Source organism: Bufo gargarizans, chromosome 10 (genome assembly GCF_014858855.1).
Source record: "Bufo gargarizans isolate SCDJY-AF-19 chromosome 10, ASM1485885v1, whole genome shotgun sequence".
Lineage (NCBI taxonomy): Eukaryota > Metazoa > Chordata > Amphibia > Anura > Bufonidae > Bufo > Bufo gargarizans.
Window position 1 is genome coordinate 21,492,976 of NC_058089.1, and position 14,862 is coordinate 21,507,837.

Consider the following 14,862-nt stretch of genomic DNA (forward strand, 5'->3'; position numbering starts at 1 on the left):
AGGGGCCAAGTGCATGAAAAGGAGGGATATGGAGAAGTGGGTTCATGCAGATCAATGCAAACGGATGTAACTGATAAGAATGTGATGCTTCTCTTGTTCTTTTATTCCAGAATCTTAAATGAAGCATGAATTAACAGGCCGAAAATTCCGGATTCTGGATATGGAGATTACAACAATTCTGTTGATGATTGGCATCACCTATGTTATCGGAGTGCAGGAATTGGAACAATCAGGAGATGAGGATACATATATGTTTCCAGATGGGGAATATGAAAAGGCAATATTGATACCATCAGAATTAATAACCATGGATATGCCACAAAGAGCTAATAATCACGAAGTTAAGAGTAGGAAAGTGCGACTCATTCCAGAGGGAAAGGATGTAACCAAGAGATATTATCAGAATCCTGGTGGGCAATTCAAGTATAGGGTGGTTTTCTCTTTTGGGAGGGTAAATCATAGTTCCAATATTGGGAAATTGGCAATAACGCATGGTGCACAGGGAATATTGCCAGAATCACTACAACCATTCACGATGGCAACAATATATGTGAATGATACTGGTTATTGGCGGGGAGAAGAGTCTGACTTGCCAAATACGGGTGAGCAGAAAGGTATTCAATATGGAGTATTTAGTGACAACTTAAGGGAAGGAGAATATTTGTTTGTATGTGGCATATATTGGCATGATAATATACACCCGAGGTTCACTCCAAAAAATATTAACCTGGCTTATAGAAGGACAAGCCTTGGGGAAGCCACAGACATCGATATGTCAATTCAACATGGTGGAAATTATCTTATCGGTACTATGTCCAAATCATATAAATCTTATAGGGAGATGGTCGGTCACTGGACATGTGGTACACGTGAAATAGAGATTGGGGGTATGCATATTGTTGATGCCACTCCAGATAATATTAAGCCATGCACAAACAAAGATTCTGAGAATGCTCAAAAGGCCTTACGACTGGAAGAAGGGCAACCCTTTCAAGTTAACCTAGACTCTGCTCAGACAATGGCTAGTGGTGTTCAATATGCGTTTATCACATGGCGGTTTAATATTTCTCTATGGTTAATCAAAACCCACTATCCAATATGTACAGGACATACACTCAATCAGGTGCGTTCCCTCTATCAATGGCTGATTTCCAAAAACACTAGGGCTCGTCATCATTTGAGGAATGGGAAGAGCAGAGGAAAAAGGGATATGGTCGACACAATATTGGGTGGCCTAGGAGCTGGAATGGGAATCATTAATCAGGCAGATATCAGCGTCTTAAAAACCAAACTTGCAGCCATAGCATCTAACAGTAAAAACGGGTTTGAGATACAAAGGGAAATTAATCAAATAATCAGTAACCTACAGCAGGGGCATATAGATACTAACATTGGGGTAGCAACAGATGTTATTCAACATTTCAAGATGTTTGTGGAAAATATGCAGGCTGATGGGAGGAATATATCCTGGGCTCTGGCCTGTACACAAGGGCAGGTGGAACTATCAACTAATATAAAATTGGCAATTCAAACCTTGTATAATGGGCAATGGCCGTATGAATTAATATCTCAGGCCACTGCTGCATTACCAGAGCTCCTCACTTTCACACACTCCAAATGGTGGGCGAGTGCTTGGATTGGATGTATTAATCATAACTTGGAAACGTGTTATGCCTCTTCCCTGATTCCATACACAAGCTCCCCGTTAGAGGTAGTGTATAAGGTCACTTCAATTGGTATTCTTACTGGAGGATCCACACTACTACATCCAAGATTAGACCATCCTCATGTAATCAGGAAGGATGGGGTGTGGAAGCAGGTTGATATTTCCCTCTGCTTGCATAGAAATCAGGATATATTGTGTACACCAGGCCAAGATAGGTTGGTGGAGGACAAGTGTTGGAACAACTCGTCGGTTTGTGTTCTGGATGGGGAGTTTATTACAAAAGATAAGACACCAGTCACATACCTAGGACATCAGAGAGTCTGTTTCTTTCTATTAAACATCACCAATGTAACTCTGATCACAAGCCAATGTTCAATAACAACAGCTGTGGATAAGGGTGCATGGTGCACGCTTGGTAATGTCACGGAAATCCAGACACCAAGTTGGAGATATGTGTTTCCCACCATTGCGAACGTATCTATTGATATTGAATATCATAACCCTGTCAATCTTCAAGCATTAAATTTGGGAATGGGGAAAGAGCTGCATGATTGGCTGATCAGATTTGATCAAGATGAATATTTGCTTAAAAAGCTACGGCAAGAAGGAGCTAATGCTACAATCCTTATACACCATGACCAGAAGGAGCTAAAACATATTACTTATCTGTTAGAAAATAATGCTAAGGGTTATTGGTGGGAGGTTATATTTGGGCATTCAAGTGCAGCCAATGGAATCTTAAATTTCTTAATCCATCCGATTGTAGTATTACTCATTGTTGCTGTAGTTTTATCCTTATTGCAAATTTACATGTGTTGTATGACACGGTATCTATATAAAAGGCTCCAGGCCCTATCCATGGAAATAGAAATACAAACTAAATATAAAATTGCATCATGCGAATTAGATGTACCAAGGAGCCTGGAGGAACATCTTTTAAAATGTGACAATTGTGGCAGAGAAGGACATAGCAGGGGAAAGTGCCTGATCCCTGAACGATACAACAGATTGTAATCAGAAAATGAATATTTAATCACACCATGCATGAAATACTTAAATTATATTTTCATGGTGTGCTTAGTGTAGATGATATATGTATTTTGATTTGTGTTGATAAGTATGTGAATATAATGATGATTCAAATGTTAATGACTTCCTCAATGTCCTAATAAGAGTGTAACAAGATTTATTGGAATGAATGGAAAGTGATGAATGGTGAGTGACAGGATTCACCCTTACTCTATTCGGATGATGATGGACCGCAAGGTTGAAGAGAACTATGGACTGTAAAGTGGTCATCAATGGTGTGTCATTCAGACACAAAGGGGCATATGTTGGAAGTCAACATAAGTTTGATACAAGTTGATACACTTTGATGGACTTGGATGTGTTGATGGGGGAGCTATGGACTACTGACACCCTGGTGTAAATAGCAATGTCAATAGGCCTAACATCTGAATAAGCCTGAACATCTTGTTTTCATCCTGTCGTAAACAGCATCTGAATAAGACTGAACAGTTTGCTATTTCTTGTCGTAAAAGCTGCAACAATAGCAATGTGAATAAGCTTGACATCTGACTGATAAGAATGGAAATGAGATAGGGTTCCTGTTTCCCCTGTCCTGATGACTTGAAACCAGCCCCTGCGGTGTTATACACAATGGACTGCGCATTTGTAATGGTGTAGGCATCCTGTCAGGCCCTAAAAGGTCTGATTCTCAAGGAAGTGTGGACGGACAGCTGTTGACATAGCTGAAACAATATGCCATGCCTCAGGCCCAAGGCAAACTAAAAGGACACCAGCGCCATCCGCAGGAAGGTGGCAGTTACTGCATCAATATGAAGGAGTGGACTCAGATCAGATTACTGCAAGTTCATTGGACGAATGTTAATGAAGGAGGCCGGAAGATACTGGAGTAAGGGGTGGAATTGTGGGCGTGAATGTGGTTCGATTTGATATATAATATACACTAGATTAATGGTTAGTTAGTTAGATATGTATTGATTGTTAGGAAGCTAGTACTAGTATGTTTATATTCTTTTCAAGTATAGGACATTGAAGGAAGGTTTGCTTTATACTCTGTTATCCATTTATCTTGTAACCTTTTACCTTACTTTTATTAATTAAATAAGCCATTGCTTAAATCCGGATTCCTCATCTTTCAAAGACATACAAGGATAGTCAGCAGAAACCCTTGGATACAACAAACAACATCTGTGATGGGTTTCTTCAGAGAGACCCAGCGCATCAGAGCCCATAAATGGCTCTTCCGTTCCTGACCGGGAAGCGTGCACTTCCGTTTTTTCCGCGCTTCAAACGGGACCATGCCATCTAAAAGGATTAAATGTCTGCCATCAGCGTTATCGCCGTTCGCAGACATTAGCCCCAGACCCCCGTTGTTTGAAACAGCATAGACCCGGCGGCTATGGCACCCGCTGCACTAGTGCCATACATGTACGGCTCTGGGACGGAAGGGGTTGTGCAGTGGCTTAATACGGATGACCTATTCTCAGATTGGTGGGGGTCCAACTCCCGCACCCCCTGCCGGTCAGCTGTTAGAAGAAGCTACGGTGCTCCAGTGAACACTGTGGCCAGCGATGTCACATGGCCTATATGCAAGTGAAGGGGCTTGGGCTGGGCATCCAATGTACGGCGCTGTGCTTGGTATATTGCGAGGAGGCCGCAGCTCTAACTAGAGCGCCACGGCCTCTTCAAGCAGCTGAACGGTGGCAGTGCCATGAGTCGGACCCCCACTAATCAATCAGATACTAATGACCTACCCTGAGGATAGGCCATCAATATTCTACTCCCGGAAAACCACCTAAATGCCACATCATCCATGAAGTGACAGAATGCCTTCATTTCTTTGATGGAACTACCCCTTTAATGAAGTCATTATTGTATGGAATTGCTATTTATGCACTTCCCTAATAAAGTGCACAACCTTGCCAATAAACATAAAAAAGAGGCAGTTTTCGAGAGTGATTTACAGACTACCCGTGTGAAGCCGGGCTGACTCATTAAAGCCGGGCTCCACGTGTGCGCCCTGGGGAGGCTAGGACCTGAGAGACAGATGACTCACAGCTTGATGTGGATTTCATCGAGACTTGATGCCAGGGACACGTCCCCTGGAGACGGCAGAAAACATGATTAAAGCAGAAGAAATCCGCCAGCCCCTGACTGACCTGTATTGGTGGCAAGGATGACATTGGCAGATTTCAACGTCTCTATCATGGCCGCCTCTTCCCTTTTCTTCAGCTCTTTTCGCAGCGCTCGGATTTCCGTTTTGAAGCCGCTCTTTTCATCTCTGTTCTGCAGTTTTCTCATTTTTGCCTTTCAAGAGGAAGAAAGAAGCAATCATATAATAGCAGCCATTTATCAGACGAGGAGAATTTCCACCCAAAACGTATCACAGTAAATCAGAGCGGCCATGGTTTCTTAACCCCTTAATGACAAGGCGTTGTACAGTATGCTCGTGCTGGAAAGTTTTCTTTATTACCACTGGCATCCTTGCCAACATTTCGGTTGGTAAAAATCAGGGCATATAAGCCCCGTCGATAGGAACACCCCAAACCCACCCACTCACAGACAGGGTTTGTGTTCGCCATGCCCATTTTTAGCCCGCAAATTTTCCAGAACGGTCTCTAAAAAATTTCCTGGCAAATTCGGGACAGTTGGCAGCCATGCACTCAGCCTCATTTGTCAAACTCGTGTAACAGTTCAATAAGTTCAAATTAATTTTTATCACATAAACCCAAAAGTGGAATTTATATCTGTGTCTGCCATTTATTTTGCTATACAATAAAATTCCTTTAAAGGGCCTATTCACACGACTGTATGTTCAGTGCACATCCGATTCGCATATTTTGTGGATCAGATGCCGCCCTATTCATTTCAAAAGGGCCCTGTCCGTTTGTTCGTTCCGCAGATCCGTGTTTTGCAGATCTGCGGTCGTGTGAATGGGCCTAAGGGCTCATTTACACGACTTAATGAATGAGTCCGCATCCGTTCCGCAATTTTGCGTAACATGTGTGGACCCATTCATTCTAATGTCCGCATCTGTTGTTCCCATCCGCTGCCCCGCTAAAAAGATAGAGCACGTCCTATTCTTGTCCGCAATTGTGGACAAGAATAGGCATTTCTAACATGTGCGGGCCGCATACTGGTCGTCTGAATGTAGCATACCGCGCCATAAACATTTGTGCGCCTCTGCATGGAAAAGAACAATCTGCAATGCTACAGACCGTGCAGCTTAAAAAAAAAAAATCAAACGCCCTTCTGGTCTCCGTCAGTATATTAAAAGCCTATGGGGAGGTTAAAGGGATTCTGTCACCTCGTTTTAGGTTATAGAGCTGCGGACATGCACGGCTAGATCGCCGCTAGCATGTCCGCAATATACCGGTCCTATAGGGCTGTGTGCTTTTATTTTGTTATAAAAAATGATTTTAGAGATATGTAAATGAGCTTTGTAAGGTTCCCAAGGGGCTGTACTAACCTGCCTGGTGCTCAGCCGTGCCCCCCTGTGAAGGAGCCCAGCACCGCCTGCGTCCTCCGAATCACCTCATTTCGTCAAAGTTAGATTGCTGTATTCTCGCGATGCGCATGCGCAGTTCCTTCCCTGAGGCTGATGCCAGCACAGGGAAGGAACACTATACCGGCACTGCGCAGCGCGAGATTACGGCAATCTAACTGTGAAGAAAGGAGGAGATTCAGAGGACGCAGGCGGTACTGGGCTCCTTCACAGGGGTGGCGTGGTTGGGCACCAGGAAGGTTAGTACAGCCCCTTGGGAACCTTACAAGACTAATTTACATATCTCTAAAATCTTTTTTTAAACAAAATAAAAGCACACAGCCCTATAGGACCGTTATATTGCGGACATGCTAGCGGCGATCTAGCCATGCATGTCCGCAGCTCTATAACTTCAAACGAGGTGACAGAATCCCTTTAATGGATGCGTCACAAAAGATGTTCTGCAGGTAGCACGAGTCAGGCTCATTAAAACCGCCAAACTGTTGCAAATCACGGTAAAGACGAATGCAGTTTCTGTCGAGTGGTTCTTGTGTCAAAAAGCATGACACAACCTAGTCCAGCATCAATGTGCAGGGCAGCCAAAAGGGTAGTACAGACGGTACCATAATGAGGATTCCTGGCCGGAGTCCATTAAAGGGACCTACACTCAGTGCCAGCTGCCACCCACAATTTAAGACCTCATGCACACGACCGTATCAGTTTTGCAGTTCGCAAATCGCGGATCTGCAAAACACAAACCCCAGCCGTATGTATGCCAACAATTTTTATGTTCTCCCCTGTAGAAATGTCCTATCCTTGTCCACAAAACGGACAAGAATAAGATAAGTTCTATCGTATTTGCTCGGATGCGGAACGGACATACGGAAGCGAACACAACATGGTGCGCTGAACGCAACTTTTGCGGCCCCATTGAAATTAATGATTCCACATCTGATCCGCAAAAAAGTCCACATCCGATGTGGACTGAACATATGGTTGTGTGCATAAGGCCTAGGAGTCACCGCCTCCCTTTAACAGGCAATCATCTGCAAACATGGGGCACAATCATTGGGCCGTAAAGTGTGCAATCCACTTATATATTAGGCTACTTTCACACTAGCGTTCGATCGGATCCGTTCTGAACGGATCCGATCATAATAATGCAGACGGAGGCTCCGTTCAGTACGGATCCGTCTGCATTATTTTAGCATATAAACAGCTAAGTGTGAAAATAGCCTCGTACGGATCCGTCCAGACTTTCAATGTAAAGTCAATAGGGGACGGATCCGCCTGAAGATTGAGCCATATTGTGGCATCTTCAAACGGATCCGTCCCCATTGACTTACATTGTAAGTCTGGACGGATCCGCATGGATCCGCACGCCTCCGCACGGCCAGGCGGACACCCGAACGCTGCAAGCAGCGTTCAGCTGTCCGCCTGTCCGTGCGGAGGCGAGCGGAGCGGAGGCTGAACGCCGCCAGACTGATGCAGTCTGAGCGGATCCGCTCTATTCAGACTGCATCAGGGCTGGACGGCTGCGTTCGGGTCCGCTCGTGAGCCCCTTCAAACGGAGCTCACGAGCGGACCGACGAACGCTAGTGTGAAAGTAGCCTTAGATGCACACTGTACAACGAGGTACTAGATGGAGTTCAGCGTGAAGCCCGAATATTCTGAATGGCAGCCATGCCAATGGGAGCCGATTAGTTCTGGATTATCATTTTTTTTTTTTGATCAGATAATTTTTATTATTGTTTTTCTGGTAAATGTATTATACAAATACAATAACAATACAGGTGTTCTATAAACCCTATGTAGGAGATACAATTGAGAAATCCTAGAAGACTCGCTTAGTGATAACGTTGGTAAATCAGTGAGAATCCTCTCCCAGTTCTCCTCCGTCAGGCCCTCAATATCCGTCTTCCATTTCTCATACAACTTTAGTGGATTGGACTTATCAACTTCCGCCCTGAGCGTGTTGTAGTAAAGGGATATCACCCCACTAGTGACCCCTGCCCATACAGTATACTCAATAATAGAGCACCTGGCTGCTTGCCGTATCTTCCCCCTCCTCTCCTGAGTCTGAATGCCTTAGCTGTAAATATACATAAAAGTATCTATGAGGGATACTAAATTCCTGCCTCAACACCTCAAAGCTCTTCAATGCCTCACCTAGAAACAATTGAGCCATCTTACCCAGTCCATACTGTTCCCATTGCTGCACTCCACTAACCTTATTCAGTTCAGGGCACAAATGATTGGGCCAGATAGGTGTGTGAGCATTATACCCCATAATACTCAACTTTTCTTTAGCTTTCCACCAAATTTTATGTATCATGGATAGCACAGGATATTGAGCGCCATGAGAATGAAAAGATCCATCCTCCAAAGCCGACAATAAGCAAGTGCGTAGTATCAGATGTTGAATAATACGACCTGAATTATTCAATTGGGACTCATCTCCCCATCAGCTGAGATGTTGTAGCTGGGCTGCAATATAGTAAGACCAGGGATCCGGCACCGCCAAACCTCCCTGTGTTTTAAGTCTCTGCAGGGTTGAAAGTTTAATCCTTGGCACACCTCCCCTCCATATTAAATCTCTGAATATTGCATTAACAGTATTAAAGAACCTAAGTTCTGGATTATCTAATATTCCAGATGAACGGACAGTCTTATGAAAGCACCTTCTAAGGCCTCATGCACTTGAACGTGTGACGGCAGTTCCATACATTGGGGACCGTAATTTGCGGTCCCCAATGCATGGGCACCATTCATACGGTTGCCGCAGGCGGATGCAGACCCATTCAACTTGAATGGGTCCGTGATCCGTTTGCACCGCTAAAATAGAACATGTTCTAGTTTTTTGCGGTGCGAGGCATGGACAGAAACCCCATGAAAGTGCTTCCGTGGGGTTCCATGCCTCCGTTTCGCAACGCTGCTTCCGGATCTGTGATACAGTGTGCACACGGCCGGTGCCCGTATATTGCTGACCCGCTGTTTGCGGGTCACAGTACGGGCAACCCCCTTTTTTTCTGTCCATGAGACCTTAACTAGAAGGATTTTCTAATGTCTGCACAGTCTTCTGCTTCTGGTCTTCCAAAATTCCACATATTACAGATATGCGCTAGAAAAAGCTGAGAATTGCGTCAGGGGGCGAGGGCTTTGGACACAGATAGTTACTTATCGGTTTTTGTTACTTATTCGGGGGGGGGGTCATACTTTATCATTTTTTTAGGGAGGGTGCTCCTCATCACAATGACATAAACCACGACCAAAAAACAACCTGTGGAGTCTTTAAAGGGGTTATGCAGGAGTACTCCACTATGACATTAGGCACGGAGAGACACTTGGGGGTCAGGTTGCCAAAGCATGTATCAAGCATTAGTCACTTTAAAGTAGCACTGTTTTATTTTATGGTTGCCCAGTGTAAATACTACATAAGGCAAGGTAGTGCAATGTCGGAGCTTACAGGCTGCTATATAGTAAAAGTATAAGCCCCGTATCCTCCTGCCATTACCCCAGGTGATCGCGGCTCCTTCTAGCTAATTCAAACAGCATCTTTAGGTCCCTCTCACACTTCAATGTTTGATCAGTGATTTTCATTACTGATTGTGGGTCAAAACCAGGATTGGAGCCTCCACAAAGATCAGGTATAATGGAAAGATCTGCACCTGTTCTGCGTCTTTGACCCGCACCTGGTTTTGGCTGACAATCCCTGATACAACACGGAGTGCGTGAAAGCGGCCTTAGGCTACATTCGCACGATCGGATCATTTCACAGATGCAGTCCATGTGCATCCCGCACTTTTCACTGGTCCCATTGTAAAAATGCCTATTCTTGTCCATAAAATGGACAAGAATAGGACATGTATATTTTGCCGTACAGCGGCACGGATGCAGGCAAAACACGGATGACATTAATTACAATGCTTTAATTAGAATAGAAGCTACACGCGATTGTCACAGGTTAAGGGGAAGGGAAAACACCAAATACACACCACAACGAATAGATAACAATCTAGGCCTCAAAAGTAGTGTTGAGCGAACTTGTGTTTTAAGTTCGGCGTCTAAAGTTCGGGTTATGGATTCTAAATTCCGTTATGGTCCGTGGTAGGGAATCCATAACGCGGTTCTTTAATAACCCAAACCCAAACTTTAGACGCCGAACTTAAAGAGGACCTTTCACTCGTATACAAACTAAAAACTAACTATATCAGTGGGCAGAGCGGCGCCCAGGGGTCCCCCTGCACTTACTAGTATGCCTGGGCGCCGCTCCGTTCGCCCGGTATAGGCTCCGATGTCTGCGCTCCGTCTGTTGTACTGGGCGGAGTTTTTGTAGGAGGCGTGTCCCTTGCTGCAGCACTGGCCAATCGCAGCGCACAGCTCATAGCCTGGCTATGAGCTGTGCGCTGCGATTGGCCAGCACTCCAATAGCAGAAATGTCTGCCACATATGAAATCACCCTAACAGGAGGTCATTCAGAGCATACCGAAGAAAACCCAGTACAATGTGAAGTGTCAGCTAGAACACTAATGAGACTGATAATAAGCAGAATTTACTGTATGTTCATAGATGGGTGAACGCAGGAAACACTCCAGTACTTGCCCTATTAACACAGGATTGGGGAGTGTACGCAATGGGGGTCATTTATCAAAGACTGGTGTAAAAAGACTTTTCTACTGATGACCTATCCTCTGGGTAGGCCATCAGTATCTGACTGGTGGGGATCTGACACCCAGGACCCCCGCAGATGAGCTGTTTGAAAAGGCATTGGAGCTCGCAGTAGCATTGCGGCCTTCTCTCAGCTTTTTCTAGGTCGGTGATGACACGTTTATGGCCTAGTAGCAGCTCAGCCCCATTGAAGTGTACATTGCGGAGCTGCGATACCAAGCACGGCCGCTATTCAATGTATGGCACTGTCCTTGGTAAGTACGGAGAAGGCAGCATCAGCCGGACTGCAAGCACCGGTGCCTTGCCAAACAGCTGATCTGCGGGGGGCCCGGGTGTCGGACCCCACTGATCAGATACTGATGACCTATCCAGAGGAGTAGATGGTACCTGCACACACGAGGCTTGGAAATAGGAGGTGTATATCCTCAGCTGTAATCATACTAATAAACCAGAATAGAATAGATATAAGTGTAATCTAAGCAGATGCCAGTGCGGCTACATAATCAACAGCCCCTCCAGAATACTTACAAAGGCCAGGTCAATATCTTTGCGGATGTCAGCCACTAGCTGTGCATTATCACTCCGCGCCAAAACCGCATCCAGAGAATGATGCTGTAAGGATTCCAGAAGTCTTGATGGATGACCGAGACGTAATATCTTCTCTTTGTACCTAGCCAACTGCTCCACCAGGTTGTCCACAGCGACATTAGATGGTGCACAGCACAGGACCTTGGGAAAGAACAAAAAATGTAGTGGAGCTGATCCCGCCAAATGTTCTGGGTTGTGTAATAGGGTGACGGCACAGAGCATGCTGCACTATTTTAAAGGGCATCAGTCAGCAGATTTGTCCCTATGACACTGGCTGACCTGTTACATGTGCGCTTGGCAGCTGAAGACATCTGTGTTGGTCCCATGTTCATATGTGTCCGCATTTATGAGAAAAATTAGGTATTAATATATGCAAATGAGCCTCTAAGAGCAACGGGGGCGTTGCCTTTACACCTAGAGGCTTTTCTCTCTCTGCAACTGCTGCGTCCTCTGTACTTTGAGTGACAGGACCAGGTGTGATGAAGTTTACACTGCCTCACATTGTTAATCAAAGTGCAGAGGGAGCGGCAGTGGCAGAGAGAGCAGAGCCTCTAGGTGTAATGGTAACGCCCCTGTTGCTCCTAGAGGCTCATTTGCATATATTAATACCTAATTTTTCTCAGCAACGTGGACACATATGAACATGGGACCAACACAGATGCCTTCAGCTGCCAAGCGCACATGTAACAGGTCAGCCAGTGTCATAGGTACAAATCTGCTGACAGATGCCCTTTAAAAAGTGTCAAACCCCCACCGATCTGATATTGATGATCTACCCTGAAGACCTTATTAACATAATCTGTGACAGAGCACCCTAATGGGGTCTCCAAAACAGATGTGAACCTAGTCCTGGATGTACATGTTTTCAGTGGGGGAACCTATGCCACATTCTGTCATGTTTGCATATGTTTTTGCTCCCAATATCAGATGCACCGTTTTTTTTACAGTAGGTGACAGCCCACGGTTTTACTCTATTGTTTGCACTAATGTAGACAATTTTTTTAAATAATGGACGTCAATGGTAAATATATACCTTTGCAGGAGTCTACACAATCTATGGTTGGTCCCATCAGGACAAGGGCATACATAAAATACAATATAGGTCTGTAAAAAAGAAAGCATGATGCTGCATTGCTTATTGGCAGTATACCATATGTATCTGGTGGTATGAACCTAGCCAAAGCTCTATTCATACCATTGCTTGGGATATATGTACACCACATTCAGACATTAGGGCCGCAAGTGACCACTAAGGCCACCAGCTGGGCATCGCTGATATACTATACCCTAATCTGCGCAAAAGTTGGCATTACAAATTTGATATAACTTGGCAAAACGGTTGATTTCAGAAGGACTGACTGATTAATGTGCAGGATCCTGCATGTTGGATTTAAACATGCCCAATTCTTTACTCCGGTGGGTAATAACCCACTGCCAGAGGAATCTGGCAGCAACTTCTTCCGCTCCTCCTCAATAAAAACACATCTATGAGCCAAGCGGGAATGTATATAGCTGTTGGCCAAATAAGCGTTCAGCCAACAGTTATTTAAAGGCAATGCCGGTGATTGACCACAACAATCACGTGTTGTCAACATGAGGTCACGGCTTCAGACCGGCTAAATACAGTTGTGACCAAAAGTTTTGAGACAGACACAAATTTTGCTTTTCACAAAGTTTGTTCGGTTTTTTTATGGTGGCAAACTCTAGATTATGAAGAGCGATCAGAGGTAATTAATTGCAGAGTCATTCCTTGTCATGAAAATTAACTTAACCACGAAAACCCCAAATCCACTGCATTTCAGCTCGCCACAAAATGACCAGCTAACCCCATGGCAGCGATCTTCTTTTTAGCTCAGGGGAAAGTGTTAATAAGGACAAGGCAGCTGATACCACTCTGTCATGTTGATTAAATTAGAACAGCAGACTGGCTGATTTAAAAGGCGGGGGCGGGGGTGCTTGAAATCATCGTCTTCTTCTGTTAACCATGGTTACCTCCAAGGAAACATGTGCAGTCAGCATTGCGCCGAATCAAAAGGGCTTCACAGGCAAGGACATTAGGCTACGTCTACACAACGACATTTGTCATGCGACAGATAGGGCACAACTACACTGCAACATTTGTAGCGCAACATTTTGTTGCACTAATGTCGCGCAACAATTTTTATAATTGCAGTCTATAGAGTCGCACTGCAACATGCTGCGACTGCGACACAACAGTCGCAGAAAAAGCCATCTCGAATGGATTTTCTGCGACTGTTGCGTCGCAGTATGTTACAGTGCGACACCATAGACAAAAGTACAACAAAATGTCGCGCAACAAATGTCGTTGTGTAGACGTAGCCTTACTGCTTGTAAGATTGCACCTAAATCATCCATTTAGCAGATCATCAAGAACTTCAAGGAGAGAGGTTCAATTACTATGATGGAGGCCAGAGTGCCAGAGTCCTCTTCTAAAGGGGATTTGGCTATGAGATAGGGTCACCAGAAGTGCAGAGCTTCCTCAGGAATGGCAGCAGGCCGGCGTCAGTCCATCTGCACACACAGCGAGGCAAAAGGCTTTTGGAGGATGGCCTGGGGTCAAAAAGGGCAGCAAAGAAGCAGCTTCTCTCCAAGAAAAACATGAAGGACAGACTGACATTCTGCAGGATGTATACGGATTGGGCTGTAGGACGGGGGTAAAGTTATTTTCTCTGATGAAGACCCCTTCAGACTGTTTGGGAATATGATTATCTGGAGAAGAAAAGGTGAGCGCAACCATGAGTCCTGTGGACAGTAAGGCATCCTGAGACCATCCAAGGTTCTGAGTTCACTCACAGTTTTGCCTAACAACACTGCGATGAATAAATAATGGGATCCAAACATCCTCCAAGAGCAACTTCTCCCAGTGATCCAGGAGCAATCCGGTGATGGATAATGCTTTTCCCAGCATGATGGAGCACCATGTCACAAGGCAACGGTGACACTGTAACTAACTGGCGCGGTGAACAAAACATTGACATTTTAGGTCCATGGCTGGAAAACTCCCCTGATCCCATTGAGAACCTGTGATCAATGCTCAAAAAGGGAGGAGTGGACAAACAGAAAACACAGACTCCAAGCCCTGTTCAGGTAAGAAGAGGTTGCCATCAGCCAGGACTTGGCCCAGAAATTGATGTCTAGCATTTTAGGGTGAATTGCAAAAGTCTTGAAAAACAAGGGTCAACAGTGGAAATGTTGAGTCTTTGCATAAACTTGACATATTTGTCAAGAAAAGTAAAAAAAAAACACAAACATCTGACAAAAAGATCCCAAAACCCTGAAGCAGCAAACTTTGTGAAAACCAAAATTTGTGTCAGTCTCAAAACTTTTGGCTAAGGGCTTGTTCACACGACTGTTTTGCGGGCTGTTTTTAACGGATCCGTTTTTCCACTTTTTGTTTCATTAGTGTTTC

The 14,862-nt window shown here is 44.7% G+C and overlaps 1 protein-coding gene across 1 annotated transcript in view; it reads right to left on the reverse strand.

Moving 5' to 3' along the window:
• The window catches only part of IGHMBP2 (immunoglobulin mu DNA binding protein 2), a 62,902-nt gene that overhangs the window by 37,342 nt on the left and 10,698 nt on the right, over nt 1-14,862 (reverse strand). Inside the window, exons 6-7 of the mRNA XM_044269941.1 lie at nt 11,373-11,573; nt 4,852-4,999 (exon numbers count right to left, since the gene is read on the reverse strand). Coding sequence (XP_044125876.1) covers nt 4,852-4,999; nt 11,373-11,573 — 349 coding nt within the window. The remainder of the gene's footprint in view (nt 1-4,851; nt 5,000-11,372; nt 11,574-14,862) is intronic.